This window comes from Ciconia boyciana, chromosome 12 (genome assembly GCF_034638445.1).
Source record: "Ciconia boyciana chromosome 12, ASM3463844v1, whole genome shotgun sequence".
NCBI classification, from domain to species: Eukaryota; Metazoa; Chordata; class Aves; order Ciconiiformes; family Ciconiidae; genus Ciconia; species Ciconia boyciana.
This window is the reverse complement of record NC_132945.1, coordinates 5,417,145-5,443,488: the sequence shown is the minus strand read 5'-3', so window position 1 is coordinate 5,443,488 and position 26,344 is coordinate 5,417,145. Positions and strand designations below refer to the sequence as shown.

Below are 26,344 nucleotides of genomic sequence, written 5' to 3'. Positions count from 1 at the left end.
ATGAGCTTGCTTTCTTTGTTAGCAGCATTACTGCATGACAAAGTGTATTTCACCAGACAATGGAAGAACCTTTTTGGCTCAGAGGAACTATACCAGAACTCAGTTGAAAAATCACTTAGATCAGGCCTACAGAGATGCTGCAAACAGCACCACCCTCCTCAGAGTTATGAGAGTTCAAACAGATGAACAAATTCACAAGAAGCTTTTCTATGTGCAATTTAAATTAACACATTCAAATACCTTTAACAGAAAATACTTAAGTCTCAAAAAGCTATACATTTTTCATCGCTGTCATGTCTTAGAAATAAGAAATTCTTTCCCCCCCTCTTCAATTTTTCTGTTAATGCATCGCAGAAAAAGATGAAAGTTTTATAAAGCATAGTGATATGGACTACTGCACAGATTTGTGTTGGTAAGGGGAATAAAATACAATAAAAGAAACAACCCATCCTGCAGTTTTCAAAAATATGATGACTACTTTGAATGAGGAGCTTTTTTTAGGCACATTTTGTTATCACTATAGCCGTAATAAAACAAAGCCCACAGAAAAAAAATTCAAAACCTCAGCTGGAGCAAAAAGTCTAACAGACAGTCATGCTAAGGATTTGTCCCCGAGCAATAGTATTAAAATATATTATCAATAATATAATAAACTCCCCTGAAATATTTGTTTCTTTAATGATTAATTCTTTAGCTAATTAAAGCTCAACTAGAAAACTATTTTCACGGAAAACTTTGTGATATTTGTGATGAAAGAGAAGTAAACAGACAAACAGCAAAGCTTTATTATTAATGAAACTTTCCAGAATATGGATAGACATTAGATTCCATTTCCAGTGGACTTAAAGCCTTTCTGGAGGGTCTTGAAGAAGAACCAAGGTCTTTGGTTCTCATTTTGTTTTTAATTTTAGGCTGAGGATTCTTTAGTTATTTCCTTTGCTGTACTGAATTTCTGCGAAGCTAATATCTGGTTTATCAGGCACAGCAGCAAATAAGTGAGAGCAATTATACTGATGCCTCTAATTTTCCCCTAACTTTGCCTGTCAACTGTGTCATTCCACCAGATTTAAGTAGTCCAGTATGTTTTGAGTCTGAAAATGGCACTGAAACTCTCAGAGGAAAATCCTTGCCTGCTTTTGAGAGACCTTGAAGTAAAGCTATGCCCAAATGAAGGCTGCAATTCCAGACTCCATTAATATTAAGAACCACTTATCAGATCCTGTAAAGCTTTATTGCTTTCCACCTGGCCTAGATTACATCAGTTCTTGGGCATACAGTACTACAGAGGACAGTACCACAACCCCTCTCTGCCTTACAGAGCTGCGCTGGGTACTGCGGCGATGCAGGAAGTGCCATACTGCCATCTGCAGTCAGGAACACCCACCAATGTCATCGTTCACTGCTCAATTTCCTTGCAGCCAACAGTCACAGTAATTTTCTTTTCATTTTCCCCCTTAACACTGATGAATCTCAAATTGTTTACTTTTCAATGCCTCGATCAAATATAACCTTTCAAACTTTTAATCCTTGCAGAAAAAGTTATTTTGCAGTGCTTAAAGCTAGAGTTATAGGAATGGCAAAGTAAGAAGGGAAGAAGAAAGAGAGCACCTTAAAATTTCCATTACCTGTCTGGTGTGTATGGGGCCTGGGGTCTTGAAGCCTCCTTGACAGCTGCATTCAGAAACACTGTAAGGGTCCGAGCTGCCTGATGAGCACTTGGAGAGTGAGTCACAGCCCACCACAAAGGTGTTATCTAGAGGCAGTTCCTGAATGACATGGTGCTTCTTGGGGGGTACAGGAGTCTCAGGTTTAATTTGAAAGGTAGGCTGCGGAGAAGCAGACTTGTAGTGCTTTGCTAAATCTGGGCTATCAGGCTTAAATGTGGTTGGTGTGGTGGCCCAGTTATATTTTCCCATAGTCTGTTCTTCTAGCTCTACAGGAATGTCTAAAGTGCCATTTATGTGCTCATGGCCAGGATCATCAGGCTTAGATTCTTCAATAGTCACAAAATTGAGGAGGAGACTTTTCGGAGAGCGCTTCTTCTTCTTCTTCTTTTTCTTGATCTGCCTATTCTCTTGGTTTGGGGAAACCCATTCCCCACTCTGCTTGTTTTTTTGGACAACCTTGTGCCTAGGCGTCTGGCGGCACCGTACTAAAGCAGTAACAAAAATTACCAGAATAACTGTCATAGTGCCTGCAATAATGGCAATGATGATCTTGACATAATCATTGGTTTGTGGGGTTATCTCACCATCCCCAACATTCTGGCCAACTGGAGTTTCCATATTCCTGCGCACTAGCTCTTGTACGTAGGAACTATTGGTGACCGTCTCATTCACAAACAAATGCACAAGAGCTATAGTATAAAGAGACTCCGGCTGTCCTAGGTCATTGACTTTTATCACCAGTCTGTGCAAGCCATGATCTGATGTAATTACCTTCTCTTTCAAAGTAATATTGCCTGTTAATTGGTCAATTGTAAACAAGCCCCTTGAGTTCCCACCTATGATGCTATAGCGGAGCTCTGCATTCATTCCTGTGTCATTATCCACTGCAAAGACTTTAGTAACTACAGACCCTGGACTGGCTGATGTTGGAACCAACTCATACGAATAATTAGATGCAGGAATAACAAAAACGGGCTTGTTGTCATTTACATCAACAACATTGATGGTCACTTTGGCAGTTGAGGAACGCTGCAGTCTTCCTCCATCCACAGCTTTTACCTGGAAAGTATATGACCCCTGCTGCTCCCTATCAAAGGTAATATTAGGTCTTATTACACCCGTAAGTGGATCTATAATGAAATTATCTCTACCATTTAATATAGAGAGAGTGACCGCAGCATTCTCTCCAGAGTCAGCATCTGTAACTGTGATAAGCCCCACTGTGCCATACATGGGTAGGTTTTCTGGCACATAGAAATTATATTCATTATGTGTGAAAGCAGGGCTGTTGTCATTCTGGTCCAGGACGGACACTGTGACAGTAGCATTGGTCTGCAAGGGTGGCATCCCATTATCCTTAGCCAGCACAGTGAAGGAGTACCTGTCTTGCTTTTCTCTGTCCAGCTTTCTCACTGCTGTCAGAATGCCTGTACGGCGGTCAAGGTTGAAAATAGGGGGTGCATCAGAACCCAGGATATAGCTGATCTCAGCATTGCGCCCACTGTCAGCATCCGTAGCACTTATCTTGGTTAGCTGCGTACCAGGAGCATTGTTTTCAGGGATGGAAAGACCTATGATAGGCTGTGTAAAAACGGGGGCATTGTCATTTTCATCTTTAATTTTGATCAGGAGCATTGCAGACTGGTTTAAGGGAGGTTTCCCTGAATCTGAAGCCACTATTTTAATGGCATATTCCCGTGTGGCTTCATAATCTAGAAACGTGGCTGTCTCCAGAAGAAACTGATTATCAAACACTGGCTTTAGCCTAAAAGGGACATCATGATCTGTAAAACAAGTAACTTTTCCATTCAGATCAGCATCCTTGTCCATTACTGTTATCAACGCAATTTTTGTATTAAGGGGAGCCTTCTCAGACAAAAGCACTGTCCCGTTCACTGGATTGATGATGTATCTTGTGTCTATTGATGGGACATTGTCATTAATATCTGTGACATTAACAGTCACTGTTGCTCTTGATGGAGTTGAACTGCCATCACTTGCCAAAACAGTTAATTTGTGTACAGGAGATTCCTCCCTGTCTAGTGGTTCTCTTATAGTGATGAGGCCGGTGGTGTTATCAATGGCAAAGAGCCTTTTGGCCAAACTGGATATCTGATTGCTGAAATAGAAGTGGATTTGTGCATTTGAGCCCAGGTCTGCATCAGTGGCATGGAGCTGAGAAACAGAGGTGCCCACTGGAGCATTCTCTGGAACACTAACTTCAATGTCATTCTCTTTGAAGACTGGGCGATTATCATTCACATCAGTCACTGTGACTTGCAGGATGGCAGTGCTAGATCTTGGAGGGCTTCCACCATCTTCAACTTTAATTTTCATCACATAGGTATCCTTCTGCTCCCTATCCAGGATCTGTTGGACAATCAGTTGAGGCCACTTATCTCCCTCAGGTGTCTCAATTATATCAAGACCAAATACATTTTGACCCTACAAGACACAAAAAGAACATGCTTTATCATGACAGTATATTTAAATAGAGAAACATCTCATTTATGTTCTGAAATTGTCATGGAAGATATATTTTTATATATACTGTATACAGGAATATACATTTATATATTTACCTTTATTTTGCAATATCCGATTTTCCTTTAAGCTCTAGGGCCTTAAGAAAGCTTCAGAGCAAACATGTGAAGAAACAGATACTTTAGAAAAATGGGGCGGGGGGTGGGGTGGGGTGGTTTGTTTTTTTAACTAGTTTCTCTATTTCTACAGAAAAGTTATTAAACTCCTGGTTTCTCTATTGTGTGAGTGAGCGTGGAGAAGAGGAATGAAGCCAAAGTTCAACCACGTCCAAAGGCAAGACAGTATGCATACACTGGAGAACTGAAACCAATATTCAATTTCAAGGAAAACAGGAAAGATAAAAGGACTGTTTCTCTGTTCGTGGAGCAACTCTGGATATGATCTGAAACCATTAGCGTAAAAAAACAACACCATCATTGAAAAGGGGCTTACATAATTCAGGCGTTAGATGGTACAGACAAAACTAACTCGTAACAGTTTATTAGAAATATATTTAAAAACTCATTAAAACTATTCCTCTCTTCATCATTATATATTTTATATTTGTAGTGAAAATTACAATCCCAGTGATAAAAGAAGACTATTTTCATTTCAAAAAATATCACAGAACTACGAGATCAATTTGAAAATAATCAATTGTTTTTCATGGGGTTTGTTGAACAACTAACACTCCTGGAATTGTGAAGAAATGCTACATATATTGCACAAACATAGCTTCTTTTAAAACACTACTGCTGACAAAGTAGTCTGCTAAAATAAAGGTTGGAATCTAGAACTAGATTCCCTGTTCTGCTCTCTCCTCAGACAAGCAGGGATTAAGAATACCACAATTATCGTCTTTTCTCCCATCTCTCACCCTTCAGAGAGAGAAAGGATGTAAAGGCAGTTTTCCAGCCATATCTTCCATAAGGGCAGAGTTAAAATGTGGATCACTAAAGCTGAATGTATAGGATGACCAGAAAAAGAAAGCATTGACAAAGATGCTAATTAGGATTTTCTTTTTATGTGTCATACTTGTAATAATGAACAACTGTGCCCAGCCTGGTTCTTTCTCTGTTTATTGTGCTTGTCTCACCTTTACTCATGTAATTGTACATGTGTTCTAAACTGATTTGAGACACTTCAGACCAAAGGGAAAGAAAATGTTCTCAGTGTGCAAGGTTCCCTACTTCTCATTAATTCTAAAAGATTTATATTCACTGTATCTTGCTACCCACTGTTAAGTGAATGCATTTATAGGTCTAATTCTATGTAAGGTTGTACTCTTTCATTGATTTGTTTTCTCAAAGCCAGAATTTTACTCTACATAAGTAATAATTTCTTTCATGGAAAAGAACTATTCATCCACATTTCAAAAATTACTGTGCCACTTGCACAGTATTTGTGACAACATTAAGTTGCAACTAGGGACAGTCTAAAGTGAACTGGAACACATTTTGAAACAATAAAACAAATACAGCTTTGGCTTCTTTAGCAGAAGGCATATGAAAATATAAGCCTTGCGAATTGTTTCTAAATCAAGATATATATTTTGAACCAATTAGGTTAAATTTTAGAATGGTAATTCTATACTGATCTCTTCATGAAGGCGGAGTGCGAGTTTCCTCTTCATCTTCAATCTGGCTAGCAGTTATTTGCAATAAATTTCATAATTACTGAGAAATGATGAGTTACATATTCTATGCTTTAACATAGATTTCCAGAAAAAAAAGTAACAGAAGCTAGAGGAAAAAAAAACCTGTCAGCTATCTTTTACTTCTTTATTTGTATACAAGATGACAGATGGGCACTGATTATTCTGTCATTAGATCCCACAACTACAACAAACACTTCATATAAACTTTGAATACATGCAGCTATACATATGCGTATCCATTTCTGCTGTTCTTTAACTATCAAGTATGAGAAAGATACTTTTCATGATAGCATACGAGTTTGATATAAAATACAGAGCTTCAGTTCCCCATCACTAGCAGTAAACTACTGGAGAAACAGAAAAGAATGCAAAGATCTTTTCCAAGTTAATTATTAACACTTGAGTAATTTCCTGTGGAAAAATATTATCCAAGAGTATTTCTTGCTATTCATTACAGGTTTATGCATCTTTTTAAACCACCAAAAAAAAGAGAGTTACAGAAAATTACACTTTCTCCTTATTAAAGCAAGCCTATTTCACATTGTTCAAGCGATAATGTTAGGTGTGACATTATGCTGCATTTTAACAAACACATTTTCTAAGAATGGACAGTTCTCCCATTCTAAACACTCCAAAAAATGATGAAACATTCAAGAAACATATTTTTAAGACCATAAATATCTAATTCTCTCCCTTATGAGCAAAGAAATTGAGAGTTAAAAATCCTGAGAGAAACATGAAGAAAACCCTTCAGGATTAAATTCTTGACGTTGAAGTAAATGGCTCTATCATCATTAAAACCTCAGTGAAGTGAACATTTCCACTAGGGTCAGATTGTTATTTGGACTGAACTGTACCTCAGTAACCACATTATCCCAGTGATCTGAAGGTTTTGTTCACACTAGGAAGGGTATGAGTCCATAGGAAAAGCATAACAGGTAATTAACATTTATATAGTACCTTTTGCCATTAAAATGACTGACTGGTAAAAATAACATGCTACATTATTATCTCCACCACTACAGAAGGATGGGAGTGAGAAATAAAAAGGTTGACATTTTTTAATCTAAAAAGACAGTTTAAGCAATGTAACTTAACTATTTGAGCAAAACAAGGTTATGCCCATCTCAGAGCCAGGATTAAGTTTAAGAGGCTCTAGCCCTGATCACAAGATTCTTTATCAAGGCAATAAGCAACTCTGTTATCTTATTAAATTTTCAAAACATCCTTTTCAGTGGATTCATGCACACAGTAGTCTCTGAAATAATGAAACTGGTATTCTTGTTGAACACTCCCTACTGTATATTTACCTGATCGTTTGTAATGGATCCAAATGTCCTTTTCGGAGCTGTTTTGGGCTGTCATGTAAATAAAAAAATTAGAGAGTTTTTTTAAAATTGTAACATTTAGGTAGATTAGTAAATACATAATCAATGACACATGGACACTTAATGTGATAAGCTAGAACTTCTGGTATTATGGACAGGACTGCATGTGACAAAGTGCACCTGAAGTCTACACATAACTGGCCTCTAGACATACATATTGCAGTACCACAGTATCTCACCGTAGTGTTTTGTTAAATCCATGGGGTATTGACTACCTGAACATTGTAATGAATGTCCTTTCAGGCCACAAATTGTAATGTGGGCTTCATTGTTGAGAAAAATGGGAAAAAAACCCCAGCTTCTGCTTAATGCTTATATCAGTGGCATGGTCTGTTGTGTTCAAAACATCTTATGAACTTACACTTGAAGACCAGTAAGTTGATAGAATGTAGTAATTTCTCAAAGAAATAGGGAAGGAAAAGAATATTGTGCTAAATAACCATATAAAAATGACTGCTTTGTGATACAAAGTACTCTGAAATTAAGACAGTCTATTAGTGATTATTTCTTAAAACATTACAAATTATATAATTGTATATAATAACTATACACTGTTAACTGACAAAGAATAGATCAACACTGCCCTCAATCTTCATTGAAGAAGAGTATTCTGAACCTTTAGAGAAAGACACACAAGCAAAGACAGCTCATTGTTTTGTGTCTACAACTTCACCCTATACTTATTATCAATACTTATCTTCATGCACTGTAAATGACAAACACATTATAGAATGTATGTCTTTAGTTCAACTGAATCTTAAACAAAAGTCAAGAGCTAGACAACATGCACATAATAAACTTTTACTAATGTTCTACAGTAACTCATTTCAATGAATATTGCAACAAACTAGAACTGCACACTTATTTATTACATGTCAACAATCCTCTTAAAATCAGCTAGTGTTATTATTTCTAAAAATCTTACTATGCCTGAAATCTAAAACAAGCAGATTTAGAGTGACTAAATTCTAGCAGGCCAAATACAGCAATACTGGGAAATATAATTAACGGAGTGTTAAAAGGAGAAAAAAAGAAAATAGGAAAAAAAAAAAGATAAAAAGATCAGCTTCCCATTAGAAAGTAATTCAGTAATTCATTAAAGTAATTACTTAATAGTAAAACCTTTGGCTGAAATGCTATCTTGTGTCCAAAGGACCCTAAAATCTTTTCAGAAAGTTCAGAAAATAATGCATGTTTGCTAACTGCTAGTTATTTCAGATGTAGCAACACAGAAAACCTTTGCAGGTCTCCTGCAAAATTACAAGATAGGTCCCAGCCATTGTTTCCTTGTCTGTTTTTGTCAAGACATATGGAACTGCTCTATAACTGTGGTGTTACATTAGCAAAGAAAAGAGTATAGTAGCACAATTTCAATTCCTAATGCAGAAAACTGGACAACAGTTATACAGTGGACAGCTTTTTAAATAAAAGCTGAAAATTAAACTTGCATTTTTCTTTCAAAGGTGATACTTTGGATGTGAAAATGTGAATTCCCAAAGCCAAGCTAAAGCCTTAGACACAAAATATTCTACACGCTAGGCAATAATGGATGTAAGTTCCTATAATAGGTGCATATTAGTACACTCAGATCTATAATATCGTAAGTGTTGTAGCTCTAATAAAGGTCCCTTCTCTGCTATTACTTACACAGAGTGCAATTCATGTGTTCATGCACTCTAGAAGATTAAAATTTCTTGAACGGCTGTCCTGTTTACAGACTGCACAGTCACTACCTTCATCACATCGCACAGCTTACAATCCAAAGTTACTTGAAATATGCGTTATTAATAATGGTGGTTACCTTATGAACTGAGTGACAGTACCTCAAAGGAGAAAATAAAAGGTAAGAAATTTTTATAATGCAAAACTCAGCAGACGCAAAGTTGCTTACATATTTGAAACACTAGCCCTTTGTCAAAACAACTACAGACTTTTAATTTGTAGGCCAAGATTCCTATGTGTTTTGTTCATTTTATGGTTTTCTGTCAGTATCGCACACTGTTTCACATGGTTTCCTTTGAAGCAAGCCAAAGCTTAGCTCTGAATAAACTGAACTTACAGGTTCAAATCCACAGTAAAAGTAGGACTTGGAAGCTTCCAATCATGCATGAACCTAAAGTGAATTTTGTGCATTCAGAATCCTAATTAGCTCCATCCCTACAGAAAAGGACATCATTTATTAGCTATGTCCATATCATAACTTGCTATTTTTCTGCCTCCAATTAAAAAAGAGCTTCTATAAATATAAAGCGCTGCCAAAGATTTCCTCCCCATACATACAACCACACACAAAACCTTACTTGTCCTATGAAGCATACAGAAAGCAAAATGCTGTAGATGGGATCAATAAAACATAAGGATAACAATGAACCATTTCATGCTGGAAAGGAACAGTAAAAAGTATCGTGTGGAATGAAGAAGCAGACAATCAAGGCATTTAATACTGATTTTCTGAAGAAGAAGAAAAAAAGGCTAGGCGGTATATGTAAACATGAAATTACTTCCTTGGAAATCTGAGTTTAATGTTACTACCAAAAGACTGAAACAGTCCTAACAAATACATCGCTTGAGCCTCCTTAATCCTTTCGGATGATTTGTTCCTTTCTGCAAAGAGTTCCTTTCAATTTTGTCATATTCTGAACATTGTCAACTTTATTTTCTAAGATAGATAGACAGACAGATAATTTTTTCTGGGACGGAATATTTTTGCATCATCGTCAATTCTTGGCATCCAATTCTCAGAACATATTTATTAGATCATGTTCACCTCCATTAAGAAGAAACAATTAGAGACAGGGAATACTACATTTTTACTATATTTACTTTTTTGCTGCCCTAATTTCTCCAGTCTACACTTAAAGCAAGCCTGAAACTCCATACCTAAAATCTGTTAATATTTTTAATCTACAAGCTTTACAAGGTAGAGAACATGGAGAGCTGGAAAGTAGCAATACTCACACTTAACATTTTCAAGACTGCACCAGGTTTCAAGAGTAACTTTCTTCCCATATTACATCTTCCGTCTGTGAAATGCTGTTTCAAGGGGGTTTTTTTAATGAAATCTACCTTTCTTTTGAACCATGGATTACAATTAAAAAAAACCAAAACAAAACTCAAAAGAAAACAAAAAACTGAAATTTTCCTTGTAATAAAAATTCACTTCATATACGTCTACAAACTAGGGAAGGAGTAATGGTCTATCCACATTACTGCATTAACACAATATAAAATTACCAACGTAATTGCTTACAAAAACAGTGGTGGCAGGAACTGGGCTGTCACTTGAATAGTCTTGCACAATGTACTGTAGACATACAATTATATATTTCAGCAAAATATGCAGCTGCACCACAAAACTTTAAGGGATTTATCTTCACAATACTCCTGCTAAATAAATAGTTGTACCACTATCTAAAGGTGGGAAATTAAGGGAGAGACATTTTATCAGTTGTCCAAGGTTTGTAGCTTGTCTGAAAGAGCCAGCCACTTCTGCATTACCAATCATGTTTTAAACTAAACTTTAGAACTTTAAACTTTAGAATTTTAAACTTTAAACAAAAGTCCTTTCATTTAGAGACACTGTTCTGAAAAGAAGAGAGGTCAACAGCTGCAGATGAGGCAGTTAGGGAAGTAACCTCCCCTCTTAATTTTCTCCATTATAGTTCAGAAATATTCACAGACATCCTATTGAACAGGAAACTACATTTTCAATGCACCTGAAGGTGTTCAGATTAAGGTATTAAATATGTTTGAGCTTTGCTCTGAATTCCCATGTTTCCACAGCTAGATAAAGCTCCAGATACCTGACTTGTCCTTCAATATGTTCTCTGTCTTTGGAGTCACACTATAGATATACAATGAAGAAAAAAACTCAGATTTATATTAGGCAACAATATATTCAACAAGTGAATTTTGATATCTGCATTATATATGTGTGACAATTACATGTTTGCTCAATTTCATAGTTGAGAATAGCAACAGGAACAGAACCGAGTATCTCTAAAAAAAGAGAAATAAATGAGTACGTGTTTTAGTGATGTAATTCTCCAATGCATCACTGTGGTTTTGGAGGTAACAGCTAACAGTTCTGTATCACTGTTCAGAACGGCTCCTAAATCACAAACTCATTTTGCTTCGACAGCCAAACAAAGTATCTTAGGCTCCTAATCGCACATTTTAGAGCTCTCAGATGAATGCTGACCGGGTGTTGGAGCAGTGTGAGCCTGTAATGCCCTCCTATTCACTACCTGCTCTATAACCAGATCAGTACTTTCAGGCAGAAGGAGATTAAAACTGACAGCCACTTGTATACAAGAAAATAGAAACAACTGAGACGTTTCTGAAAATTCCTTTACCCTAAAGCAGAGGCTGTCCAGTATCCTCAGCTTCCAGTAATTTCAGTGGGAACTGGAGGTGATGGACACATATGGATTTGGCTTGTGACAAACGGAAAAACAAACAAAAAAAACTGACAGAAAACCTTTGTCCTTTTTTAAAAAGGAGTACAAATATTTGCAAACCAACATTCATTAAATTCATTTATTGTTATTATCTTATTTCCTCTTATACACACACAAAAAAATTTCAGTTAAGGTGCATGATTTCTTTAAATACATGGCATCTTCATGAAGACAAATCCACATCCTAAACTCTGATATTGTAGTTTTTCCAAGAACTTATTCAGCAAAATTATCTTATTTGATCTGAGGCCCTTTTAAACTGAAGTTCAGCTGTGAGCAAAACCACTGTATCTTCCCTTTATGTTTACACTTTCAGGAAAAAATGTTGACAAAACTTTCATCTGAAAGGCATGAGTATCTCTCACACACACACCCCTTCTCTTCTGGGATCCTAGCATCCAGAAACACAAATAAAATAAATGAATAAGATGACATATTTGCTGGATTTACATCATGAGGACATTCTTTCACATGCAGAGACCGTACTTTAATGTGCGTGTATCACTGCTTTATGAATTTTGACATTAAAAAATACACGGCCTTAATGCAGGAAATCCACAATTGATGTGGGTAAAAATAAAACAGAATGAGAAAAAAACTAATATAATAGAGTTCACTTTCATTTTGAGTAGACTTCCCCCAGCTTTCACAAACGTGCTTTAGGAATTGTAGGCCTGTCGTAAATACTGCTGAAATGAACAATGATAGTAAGCTTTTCTCAAGACCTCCACTCATTGCAGGGTTTTGTAAAACTCAAAAGAAGAGAGAGTTTGTGTGGGACATTACCTACTAGAGGATCATTTTTGCTTTTCAAAGAAATGAAGCTATGCTTTTCCACATAATGAAAACTTATCCCTTTTGTATCACTCTGAGAAAATAACAGTGGAACTACCATATTAAACTGTAAAAGTATGTGACGTATGTAAGTGCAAGATGCCACTTCACTACACATTGGAAGATAATAATACTGCAATTTCAGAGTAATAAATCAGAGACAGTTGCTGAGAAGATGTACAGAGTGACAGTAAGTACTAAAAATAGTTCCAGAGATACTGAATTCTAAAACTCATTAAATAAAAGTCTTTTCACTGTGTTAATCAGGGAATGTAGGGGATAAACCAAAAATGTACTTTCTGGTGCTGGATTTATCAGGAAGACAACTTGCCACCTTCCTCCTCCAGTGTTACTGACTCCTATTTATCTGAATTAGTAGAACAAAAGCAAGATAAAAAGGAATAAACATTTCCTTACTGTTAGGCAGTAACTCAACTCTAAAAGTCAATTTTGAAAAGAAATCTCATGCTACCTGTGTGTATTGAAAGTTCTAGTATATAAACTGTCATAACTTCCTAGTTAACAAGTTATATTCCTAAAAACAGCTTCCCTGTGTGTTGTTTGGGATCAAAAATCTTAAAAGCATATTTGATACATGCTTTTATACGTAGTTATACTCAAGAATATATTCCTTTCTAGAAAGAAAAATAAAATTCCAGTTTTACTCTAATTGAATACACTTGTGCTATTTCTCAGACTTAAAATCAGTGATGAAATTGATACAATTGATTTGCAAGAAAGAAAATAAAATTAAGAATATTAGAATGGCCTGTTTACAGGGGAAACATCAAACACTCATCACTCCATTCCAGTTTTTCTGCTCAGTTTTTGTTCACTCTTTATATTCTCTAGTAGCAGTTCAGTCTTGAATATACACTATAAATTTTGGCTAATGGGCAGGGGTTTTTCCTCCAACAGGAAACGTGAAAAAAACCATAGAACCATAGAACACACCAAGCCAACACTTAAGCATGAAGAACACCAGCTTCAGAAGGTAAATATTATATCCATCTCCTCTTGCAAAGATATAGATTAGTCCCACCAGGTAACGTATTCTCCAATAAATTGTGAACTATCTATACTCTAAGGCTGAGACAAGCTCTCCCACAATTCATGGGAAAAACTGCATAGAGCGGTTAATCTTAGAAGTAAAGTGAATGATGGGGTGTATCTCCACAGGAAAGCTACCACCAGAATAAACAAAATAGCCAAAATGTTATTTAGCAATATGACTGACCTCACACAAACTGTACTATTCCAGAAAAAGCAAATTAAGCAAAGATAGCTGAAGCCATTTCTGCCCAGTAACGACTCGTGTAATCCAAGTCAGAGAAAAAGCAAGCTTTCCCAATTCTGGATCCACTCAAAGTTCTTTCCTGAGGTTAATTTAATAACTGTCCTAAACCAGATGTTTCCAAATAACAGTATGCGTACTGTTTGTGGTACAATAAAACTTTGTAATATGCACACAGAAATTGGACCTGCAGCCTCTTCCTTAGTGGCAAATATCAACAGCTTTTGGGCAACCAACATGATTTCAACCACCAAGGTGTCAGTGTGGCAAACAAGAACTGAGAACTTTCCCTAGATTCTTCATAACTACTCCACTACGATAATAACCTAAGTTTAAAGAACTGTCATAATGCCCATAGAATTAATCTAGCTTTGAGACACTAACAAAGACAGCATATCTCTCGGCCACATACAGGTTAGAATTAGGAAAATGGTTGTCAGAAAGCACCCTCTGGGGATGGTACCATGCTCTGAATAATTCAATGCAAAGTTTAGCCTTCATATTCTAAAAACACGATGTAAACAACTGAATCTACCAAACCAAAACTATTAAAATAAATCAACCTAAAATCCAGCAAAAACATGTTAACTTATGTCCACCAACTGGGAAACTGACCATCAGCACAGAATACGACACACACCTCAAACAATTTAACTTAAACATTCCTTAAACAATTTTTAACTTAGATGCAAAGACTTGGCCTATACCTTGATTTTTACACTTACTTAATTTCTATTTCTTTATTTTAAAGGGTTTAATGTATTGTTGGGATTCTTGCATATTAAGGTATTAAGCTACAAACAAGAATTCAATTTCTTATGTTTATGAAGCAGTGAGTTAAATGAACAGTTGATTTTGAATTCAAAATTTTTGTTAGGCACATTACTATTTTTAAAACATGCCTAGGACGTTCCACCGACTACTACATCTGTCATTAGACATCAAATTCACAGATACTGAAATAAGACAAAACAAGTACTCTCCAAGAAAGGATTGAGTCAATTTGTTCATAGAAATCTGCAGGACTGCTCACTACAAGAAAATAGTTTTCAGTTATTACATAGATTGGCAATTTAGAGCACTATCTCAAAATCCTAAGGTGACACTATAAAACTAGTTGCTAAATTTGTTATGCATTCTACCTACAGAGTCAAAACTCTGCTTCCACCCTCAATTAACTTAACTGTTGCCGTAAGAAGTGGCCTACTGTGGATATATGTGGAAGAACCCATTGTAAAATGTAAAATTAAATTAAATCTGTTTTGAAATTCAGCATTATGGCTTTTAACAAAACAGCAAACCTAGACTAAATTAGTGAAAGTGAGTATGACAGCTGAAATGACAGAGTTTCCAAGAGGGCTAAGCATTATTATTGTATTCCCTTATTTATTTCTATTATTATATTTCCTTATTATGCTCTTCGGCACAATCTGATTAGTTCCAACAGCTGCCCAGCAGGAAAAGCCAACCAATCATTCCACAGTAATACGCATATTAACGTATCTCTTTAGTTTTCAGTGATTACAGAGCCAGGTAGCACACAGCACTATAGCATGAGCTTGTATCTTTTGATTTATAGTGATACGGAACATTTCAAATGCAAACCATGTCAGAAATTCCTCAACATCACAATGTAAGTTACTACCTTAAAACCTCTTCTGATGGATAAACTTGTTCCACCCACTAATATACAAAGAAAAAACAAAAAATATAAGGGGAAAAAAAATCCACTGTGCGTAACTGTTAAATTAGTCAGGTCTTTGTTAGACACAATGAGTAACAAAAAGCAATTTTGTTACCTTGCTCATGAAACTCAGTAGCCTGTAGCATATGCTATGCTGTGACAAATACGTAGTTGAAATTCAAACCAATATTCAAAACAGTTTCTGAAAGACTTCACTCCTGTTTGTCAGAACTCTTCTAATATTACCTGAACATTACAACAGCAATGAGGAGACTGGTGGTTTTACTGTTTCTTCAAGCCCTACAAATGTTAGATAGGATTTCTACGCAGACACAACCCGCCCACACACAGGTTACTTATTGTGAAAGGTTTCAAGCCTGGGGGTGAGATTTTCAACCAAATGGAACACTGAAATACACACTTATATATCAAATAATTTTAAAGTTATTATCAAAGCTAATCATTAATATGGAAGCATCTAAAACTCCAAGGTTTTAATTCCACAAAGGTAAATTCACTTCTTAAAGAGCCTTGACTGTTCTTCCAGTTCCTTAACATAGGAAAACTTAGGAGAAAATCTTATTCCTTGAGTAATACAAAGTTTTCTGCCACTGGGTAGCAGAATAAATTCTGCTCTATCTCTGGCCTTTATTTCTCATCTTAGATCAAGCACATACACATTCCAAACATGAACTAAATTAATTTTATTTCTACTTAATCTAATACAATGGGCATGCTTATTTGTGAAAAACGTATTTGCACAGTTTCTGATCTCCTCCATCAGCCTATGAAAAACTATATAAATTTTTAAGTAAAATAATAAAGTTTAATTCCTTCATCACTGTATCCAAAACACATTTCAAAGACAGGGCTGTTTTCATAGTATAAGAATGTCACCAGGGGACTGATGTAAACAGAAGCTAAAATAAGTGCCTGTTGCATGATGTAGTTTCTAAAACTTTGCTCATATTCCGAATGCTCAAATTTTACAATTTACAATTTTTACAAAATAGGTTCAAAACCCAACTGGAGAAACTGCACATATGAACAAAAATCCAGATAAGAATATCAGAACTACCACTTCTGGACAAGAAATCTGTGAGCCTCAAATTGGTGGAAGCTCAGGAACAGCTTGGGAAAATATGCTTGTGCTGTTCTTACAATCTGTCCTAAGTATCTGATATCAAGTGTTAGAGACAGGATACAAGACCAGAAGAAACTGATCTTGTATCCTGATTTTCATCCAGCAAGGCCATTCTCAGGTCAAGTCACTATCATTCACATCACTTAGCTATAAGGAAACTGAGGCACAGAAAGCAGAAGTGACTCATTCACAACTACTCTGTAGGCCAGCAACAAAACCACAGTGAGCCAAATCTCACAGTTCAATGACCTCAAAGATCACATCATCAGAGTACAGAATACATGTGTTACAGAAAACAACACGAACGCACAAATAATACTGGATTAGATACCATTACAAAATGAGAACAGGACTTCAAGTCAATTGTACTCTTTCAGAAAACTGCTTAGGCAGTTTGAAAGAAGACACCGCTATTTCTCATACAGCACTGCTCTAAATAACAAAAAACTTTTATTCAGATTGCTCATTTATTCTCTCCAAAAGTTGGCAGAAAGAATGATAAAACTGATCTTTTACAGAAGTCATAAACATTGTAAATAATCATCCTGCCATCCATACACTTCAGTACTAGAAGAGAGACCATTGGAATGGTTTGTGTCCTTTCTATTCTTTTTTTCTTATTCAGACTCTTTGACCCATTTTTTATGTTTATTTTTCCCTTCATTATGATTGAAATGCACTTCTAGGACCCCACCTTCACAAGCAACCTTCAAAGCAAAAACCACCACAGAAACAAAGTAGATTCTATTGCTGTCCATGATGGCTATTGCTGTCATTGTTCAGTACTTAGGAGAAACAACTGGGCTGGCACAGATAACTACTTGAGACTTGGAAAACAGAGACAAGGAAAGACTGAAAAGACAAAAGTCCAGCTAAGCTTCATATGTGAAGGTGTACAGCAAAGGTCATAAAGTCTTAACACAATGCACGTCAAAATCTGAATAATAAAAAAATAAAAGCATCAGAAGCAGATATTAAAACACACAATAATATTTTGTTTTTTCTTTAAGTTTGTCAAAGGTCCAGTTAGGCATTTAACTTAATTGCCAAGAACTCTGGGTGATGCTGGCAGTTGAAGGTTTAAATTATGCAAATGACAACTTTTTTATGAGTAAGAGACAACTACTGGACTACTTCAGAAGTTAAACAAAAAACAAAACAAAACATAAAATTAATGTAAAATCTGACAGAGAACTAGGTAATCTGTAAACTTCAAGAAACTGATTCATGATCTGATATTTTACACGCATAGTAAGTATCTTGGATATTCATCTTGTGAAATGAATATTTCATTTATGTGAAACAATAAAAGGTGTGCAACACCGATGGAAAGCAGGAAAGTTCTATCAATCTTTTATGGTCTATTTGTAAGACTGACTTTCAAATTATGGTATTCATACTTTGTGTTGGCTTTCCATACAAAGGTCAATTCACCAATGGAAAATACTAATATATAACTGCCAGAATACTATTTTTGAGGTTACATGGGAAACAGGATGGAGAACGAAACAGAAGCTACTACTTTGTTTATAACTTTAAACGCACTACAACAAACAGGTTTGAAAAGTCCCTAAAGGAAGTGAGGATGAAATTTATATGGCTGGGGTTAAAATGAAGAGGAAAAAGTAATCTCGAAGTGAAAAAGCCATAATATCCCATTCTGAAGAGCACAGAGGAACATCCTACTCAAAAGAAAAAGAAAATGAGGGAAAAAAAAACAACCCAGAAAACGTCAATTTCCTTGATAAAGCAAAGAGAAAAAAATATAATAATTTGACTTTGGAACATCAGCAATAACCAAAGCAATCATACACATCACATTAATAGAGCCAGCAATTATAGCACAATGTGAGAAAAATGTATTTCAATACTGACAGCTGATGACTCTGAATTCATTCCTTTTACCAGTGTTTCTTTTTGTTTCTTTAAAATTGTCTGAAATACTCTTTGCTACACGTCCCAGCTTCAAAAGCTCTACGGGACTTCAGTGTTCAGACCAATTATATTTCTGGGCTAGGGAATATAAATTACTTTGTAATAAACCTTTCTTTCAGGAATAAAAATAACCACACTAATGTAGTCAAGTGCCACAATCCATGGTTGACACTCGATTTAAATGTATTCTTTGATAACTAAAAGAACACCATTTTGGCCTTACCTTTTTCTCCTCCCCGTACTTCCTCTTGAAAGGAATAAAAATATTATGTACAGTACATTTTGGGGAAAAACAGCTAGGATTATTTAAATCTCTGTCACTATCATCCAATATTGGAAAGCTAAAAGCAAAATTAAAATCAAGAACACATTATTATTGTAAAATATTCTTTAATATTTTAATTGTGTATTTTATGACAACTAAAACCAGGAAAAACTGAAACTACCTCTCCTATTTTCAAAACGTATCTTAAAAATTGGAAATCTTAATCCCTCCCAAAAACAGAGGTCATAGAAAAGCGAGTTGGACAAAAGAAAAATCTGAAAGCTCTGTGAGTATTATCATTCACCTTTATTTTTTCTTTTCGTTACTGAACATTTTGAAAAATATTATTTTTTATAGTAGTATTTTTTTATCATCTCAGATGTATATGTGAAAAAGACAACTATTCATTAATAACTTGGAATTCTTAATAATAATAATTGGAATAATTTTAGGATTTGCATGCAGTCTGCTGGAAATCTAATTCAAGCTTTCTCATGATAGACATCCAAAATACAAGTAAAATTTGTATTGCTGCATCCATTACAATAACTAAAAGAAGCAGGAAAAAAGAATCCTCACAAAATTATTCTGAAACTAGAATTACTACGGATCTAAAGAACTTTTACATTCTATGCAGCAATGCAGAGTATGATTAGTTAATTTTCTCTAGAACTTGTAATAATTATTTTTAATTTGATCAAAAAAGTAATGTTCTTTAAACATAATACGTTTCATGCTTGGATGGTGATAGCTCTTGCTGCCTTTAGTAATAAGGTTCTTATTTAGTAATGAACGAGTTTAATGACAAACTTTTTAACTAAGAAAATTACCCAAAAAATTAAAAATCCTTTGGATACATTGGTGATGACTACTATATCAAGCAGAAAACCGAAGTCAGTTTCACTAACATAATTAATAAATAAATGGTCTGGAAGTCAGAAACCTAGGCCAGGTCATTCTTTAAAGATAAAATAGGGGCCAAAGAGAAACATCTTTATTCACAGATACTGACACTGAATATATAAAAATAATATACCAGCACAATGGTGATAAACTCTCAGGGTATTTTGAAAAGGCTCCTACCTCTTTCCTTTGTGACAGACAAAATATGAAATCTTTAAAATATTGTAAATTTTGAGACAGTAGTAAAGATTATGGGTGCAGTATAATTTGTCCTAAGTACACTGTTAGCAACCTGCCAGAATAAAGCATGTCCCATATATAAAATTGCTAAATATATATATAGTTTAAGCCACAATTTTTTCTTCTACTGCATCTGAGAAAAAGTTCCCAGAAGAAGTAATTTGTTAGCACTGTTCTCACCTATCAGATTTGGGGAAAGATAATAGTTGGAAACCTGCAGGCCATATTTGATCCCTAAGTATTTTGGGGGGACCTGATTTATGCAAAGCAGGTAGAACAGATGAATTTTCAACAGAGCAGGAGAGACACAAAGAGACCAGGTGACTTATCACAGAGTCAAGAACAGGCTTATACACCACTTGTTGGATGGCTGCAAGATCAGTGTGTGTCCTGCTAGCTGTACTTGGTAGCTCCAAAAAAAAGAGAATACAAACAGCTACCAATGAAACAGTTATAAATACTACTCCAGGAACGATGTATTAAGCAGTTATCTGTTTAAGAACCTACTAGTAAATGCAGTAGGAAAGACAGACAGACATTTATGAAATGGCCGTTGATGGCTGCATGGGGATTCCCAGACTTACCAGTGAAAAACACAGTAACCGACTGTGGCACAACATAAATCTGTTACCATTTTTAAAAATTGCCAACAGCTTATTGTGGTAAAGCTCCACAATTACAAGTGAGTAAATAACTGCTACTTTTTTGGAAAAACACACAGGTTAGGGAAGCATAAAAACAATGGCAAGCGGAAGCATATGATGAAATCTGAGACCCCTGAAATTCTTCCAAATTGCCTGAAAATCATCATCAAGTCATGAAAACTTAGCAGAAATCTGCTGAATTCCTCACTCTTCTCTATCCTTGTGCTTTTCATTACACTGTAAGGCATGAAGAGCATCTTAATACATTAGGAAAGCATGCAGTGATGTCATCCTTTTCACCTGAGTACTTCACTGGCAAATTTGGCGTTCATTTCTATACACAGTTTTCATTTTTTTCTGATTTTAAAAACTGTATATATGGGTCAAACAATGATCAGGAGCTGCTTTTATAATTGATAAAAGCATTTACTCCTTAAAGCACTGATAAATTTATTTCATTTCAGACTGTGAAGGTATTGATTTTTCAAAGACTGAATTTCAATGCTAGATTGTCATGAGGAAAGCTAATGATAGCTGTAAAAATTAAAATTTCAATTTAGAGTTTTTTACTTACATACATTTTTAAATATAGCCCCCAGGAAGAGTGTGAAATATATTGAGACACAGTGTACATTTCTGCTATCCTAACTCAAATTAATTTTCCATGTAGTGACATACTTATACACAAGAAATCTACACGCAACTGTAACAACAGCATACTCTGTACTGATATCCAGTTAAAACTGTTGTCTTCCTGCTTGCATCTTGCAGAAAGCAAAAAACAGAGAAAGTCAAATCAAATAAACATAATAGCTTCTTACCCTCTGAAATTGAGGAGGATTTTATGGCCAGCATAACATAAGGAAAAGTTAAAGACTCAAGGCAGCTTCTACTAAAATCAAATTAAGTCTTGATCAAGTGACCAGTAAAACTCAATCATGGCTTCAGTTTTAACTTTCAGAGAGATCTTCCTAGAGAATTTTATTGTTTGTCTGCACTTATAAAATGTTTAGCCAATAATATTTGCAATTAACTGATGGAAAAAAAAAATCTCATCTTCAACAACCTTTCAGCAGTTTTTGAAATATTTTTAACTGTCTACATGCTTTATAAATCCTCACAAATCTCAAATTCTCTTAAGCCAGACTTCTTTTGAGCTTGTAACACTGATTTGTTTCTTTCCTCCAAGTAGCTCATAAGATACAGCTATCCCAAACCAAAAAAACCATGGAAAAAAAAAAACAACCCTGTTGTCAAGGAAACGATCACCAGCATCTACACCTACAGACAAAGGCAAAAAGGAGTCTTCAGTATACTGTTGCTTATGTGAAACCTTCAAAGACCTTCAGAAAGTTCAGTTAATGAATGAGCTTACTTTAAAAGTTGTAACACACAAATGACATATGGAAAGTACTATTTCTGCCATACATTTTAGACCTGTAGTCAACTCAGATATTGCCGACATTAGAAATTTTGGCAACCTGTAAAGATTTTAAAAGTATTCACAAAAAAAAAATTTAAGTCAAGTTTGGAAAAGTCACTTGAACATGACATTTAATATTTTTCTATGAATTTTCCTCAGAGATGCATTACAATGCCATTGTACAGTAAACATAAAAATTCACTATTCTCATGAGGATACTCCAATGTAACTGCTGAAGAATATGACACTTTTTGTAACTGCTTGAGATTGCATATTTGCAGTTCCAATATCATGCATATATGCAAACCAAACTATAATTTTATTGAGATACATGGGGGTTTTGCTACTGCTTTTATTGTAGTTTACTGTTGAGAGCATTATAGATTGTGTAATTGGCAATTTCTTTCTGTATAAATGAAACTGAAGTTTTTACTCAATGTATTTTGGGAAAATATTAATTTCTAAGTGTTGTCTATATACTTAGTTTCAAGAGGACTATGTAAACAAATCCTTAGTCTATTATGCTCAGAAAGCATCACCACATCTGTGTTAACTAGCATACTAATCTGTCTGGACATCAGCAAAAGATAATATACATATAAGATAGATGAAGTGAAGATCTCCATTTGACAGATTTGTGCCTTCCAGCTTGAGTCTATCCTCCTTCCCACACACAGACATACTAAGTTATATATTATTGTTTAATGACAGCTAGTGTGAAAATCAGAGCCTTGCATGCAAAACGATACACCAGTTTGTCCCTCATCCAAACTCACTGAACTTACCATGCCTGGAAGCAAGGCTTTCTCCTCCAGTCTTCAGTCAATCCCCCAAAGGGATGTCAGGATAATGGAACCTGACAGTTTTACAGTAATAATGCCATAAACCACCCTAAAGGAGCCTTGTATCAACCAAAAAGAAGCAATTGCCTTGACTCTTGACTCACTACCACCAGTCAGTAGTAGAGTTTTATCTACTTAGAGACACTAATTCACAGCTGTAAGAATGCAAATCAGACCCTTTAAAAATCAAACCCACTGACTTTTTCAAAACAATGTTCATAGATGACCACTTGCCTGTCCAGATCCCTCTAGACAAATTACTACTGAGTAATATTTTTTATTCTACTACAAAACCTTCTCATAAGGATTATATACTTTGATATTTTGGATAGTAAGAAAAACGGGTAAATGGGGAGGGCTTTGTAACAAGGTGGACGTTGAACTACATCATAAAATAATGAAAATAGCATCATGATGCAAAGATGAGGTAAAAAGATTTTCAGGTAGGGGAGTTATGTAAAGTGAAGAGATTTTTTTTTTTTTAATTCTTTATGTTACTAAAGTTAAGTAATTGGAAAACAGTGAGAAGCAAATATATTTCACTAGATGTCCAAGGATAATGACAAATGTAAAGGACAAGAACTCTACCTATAAATATATATAATTTCTCCCTCGGTCGACCTTCCAAGTTCTCCTGTAATTACGAACAGAAAATAAGATCAAAAAGAAAGTTATTTGTCCCTTTCATATATTTGCAGGGGAGCTTTTCAAGATTTTAGAATGTCACTTAGCACTCATAAGCATCCCTCAAGTTTCTGTATCTCATTTTATAGCTTATTTCAGCTCATGTCATGTTATCCACTAACCCAAAACTACCTGACCTAGACATGAGAAATTATGGTAGGGAGCCAATCACTTTTCACCTAAAGTGCAAGCTGGGTAAACTCTCTATTCTATTCTATTCTATTTGAACTAATTCTCATTACTTCAACATATCTTTTATATCCTAACGAAGCTGGTAACAAGTAAATTCTGCACATCTTTGATATTAGGATTTATTTAGCATTAAGAACTTCTACAATCTGCAACACTACCAGATTTTTCCCTCTCTTCTCTCAAGAACAACATAAGGGGTTACCTAAATATATCCTGTTCTAAGTCATTTAATGTGTTCTTTAAAGCATTTATCAAATACTTGCTGTGCACACCCAAATCTTTATTGGATAGGCTCGCTACAGGTTTCTTTTATGGGAAGGTACTGGGGTAAATAAAAGTTGTGCAGGGTAAGTTAGGTTGGTATACATGTAAAAACAAGACAAAAATGCATGGGCAAGAGGGGATTGTTGCATAAAACAAGTTTAGAAACAAAGCTATTATCAGGCCAATCGACCTATCAGACAAAAGCCTGAGTGAAATGAAAATCATTAACTTCTGAAAATATATTTATTTTTCAAGAACTGATTTCTAGAATAAAGGACACTTACTTATGAAGTTAATTCTAAAACCATTGTATCAAAGTTATTACTACACCTGAAACCAACTGATCTCATGTTTCTGGAACAAAAAGGCTCTTTCCCCAATCAGAGGTTTAGAGAGTGAGCATCTGAAACTCTATATAACAGTACTAAGGACAACATCAACTAAACCACATAAATGGCAGGAAGTGTTATATATTTGTTAATAGTTTTAGACTCTCTGAGGCTCAATCTTTCAAAGAATTGAGCCTTTCTGCTAATGGCTGAACTTCCCTATAGCTGAAGACTAACTTTCAAATCTAACCCTGTTGTGCAGCACATTATTACTTCATGAGTAGAATAAACCAAACAGAATAAAAAAATCCTAAATTACTTGGAAGGTAGGTGCATCAAGATTTAACAGACTCGGCAATGGCACTTCAACCTCTACAAATGTATATTAAAGGAAATAAGATAAGTTTTACGAATAACATCTATTTGTGAAGTTGGCCATCTCAGCAAGTAGTATTCATAAGTCTTCAAGGGACTGCTGAAATTCTTGTCACTTCAGATGGTAATTATCCACATCTCAGGGGAAAAGACAAGGAGAGGGAACCATCCATGTGAAAAAAATGAAGCTATGTTATAACATTAAACAAATACACTGATATTCTAGCAGTAACAAAGAAAGGGAAGATGTTTCAGTTCTGACCTATTCCCCACTGCCACTGTGGACTTAGGAAATAAAGCACTCAGCATCATTCAAAAGACAGCCTGCCTGTCCTAGAAACCTCTTTCTTCTAAAGGGCAGCTAAAAGTTACCTTAGAAAGACAACATGTCCAACTCTCCATATTTATTAAATTACAGGCACTAGAGGGTGACCCTAGAGCTTGACTGGAGTGCAACTCCAGAGCAAAAAAATTCCTAAATCTATTTTTGAGCTTCCTAAATTTATTACCTCTCCCATCTATGCTGGCACATGAAATGGAAAAGACAATGCAGTACTGTTCTGCAAATACATGAAGTATAATCCATATGAGCCATTACAATGAAGATGGAATTTAACCTGTCCTGCAAAGTTATGCTGAATGAAATCCCTATGCTAATTCAATTAAGGGACTGTGAAGTAAGAAAAACAAGCCACCCTCCCAATCCAAGCAGAAACTCAAAATCTTCGTCTAAGCTACACGTCAGTGGGAGGGGGAAAAAAAGCAAACAAAGAAACCAACCCTCCATTGCTTTTTTAATACACATTTTATTTTCACCTTGTATATAATAAGCACTGTCAAATCTAGGATTTGTTTTAAAAAAAACATTATTTCTCAGTTTTAGGTTCAAATACCCAAGTACTATTGTTACCTGGGACATCAATATGCGTGTAATTGATTTTTGTTTCAGTGTCTGTGAATCTTGAAACATCACTGACCAATTAGCCTTTCTCCAATTACAAGAAAGAAATACTGGAAAGTTATTGTCGTTGTCTTATCAGGAAGCCAAGAAATCTCCTATCTGAATCATGTATTTTCCTGAGTATATATGAGTCTGTAAAATGAAAATTCTTGGGACCTTGAATAGCCATTTTTACAATTCAGCCATATGTCCCTTACACAATTACTAGACAGGGTTGCTAATAAAAAAGAAATTAGAAAGTGCAAAAATACTTCAGTACTGGTGGGTTACAATAAATTTACAAAGGATTTTTGATAACGGAAGAGTAATGAAGTTGGAATTTACCTAATCTTATTAGTGTCTAACTGCAATATACAGTCAGACCTGACAATATTAATAAATGTCAGTTTACATGTAGAAAAAGCTCTGTCTTGGCAGTTTTTTCACAGAAGGCAGATGTTGATAACAACCACCCCAGGCTTTCTGTGACCTATTTAAAGGGCCAATATAACACTTCATTGTCCTCTCATGCTGTTGAAGCCTACACAGAAGAATCATCCACATTAATTTCAGTATGATTATCTGTGGGATGCTCCCTCATTAAACATGGTTTGACAATAAAAGCAAGGGTTGCTGCTTCAGCTTCCACTTAAAGAA

General features: G+C 35.3%; 1 protein-coding gene across 4 annotated transcripts in view; it reads right to left on the bottom strand.

The window, feature by feature from the left end:
* PCDH11X (protocadherin 11 X-linked) overlaps positions 1-26,344 on the bottom strand; it is a 516,609-nt gene that overhangs the window by 431,724 nt on the left and 58,541 nt on the right. For all 4 annotated transcript variants that reach the window (XM_072877252.1, XM_072877254.1, XM_072877255.1 and 1 more), the window contains exons 3-4: positions 7,158-7,205; positions 1,626-4,112 (exon numbers count right to left, since the gene is read on the bottom strand). In XM_072877252.1, coding sequence (XP_072733353.1) covers positions 1,626-4,112; positions 7,158-7,205 — 2,535 coding nt within the window. The remainder of the gene's footprint in view (positions 1-1,625; positions 4,113-7,157; positions 7,206-26,344) is intronic.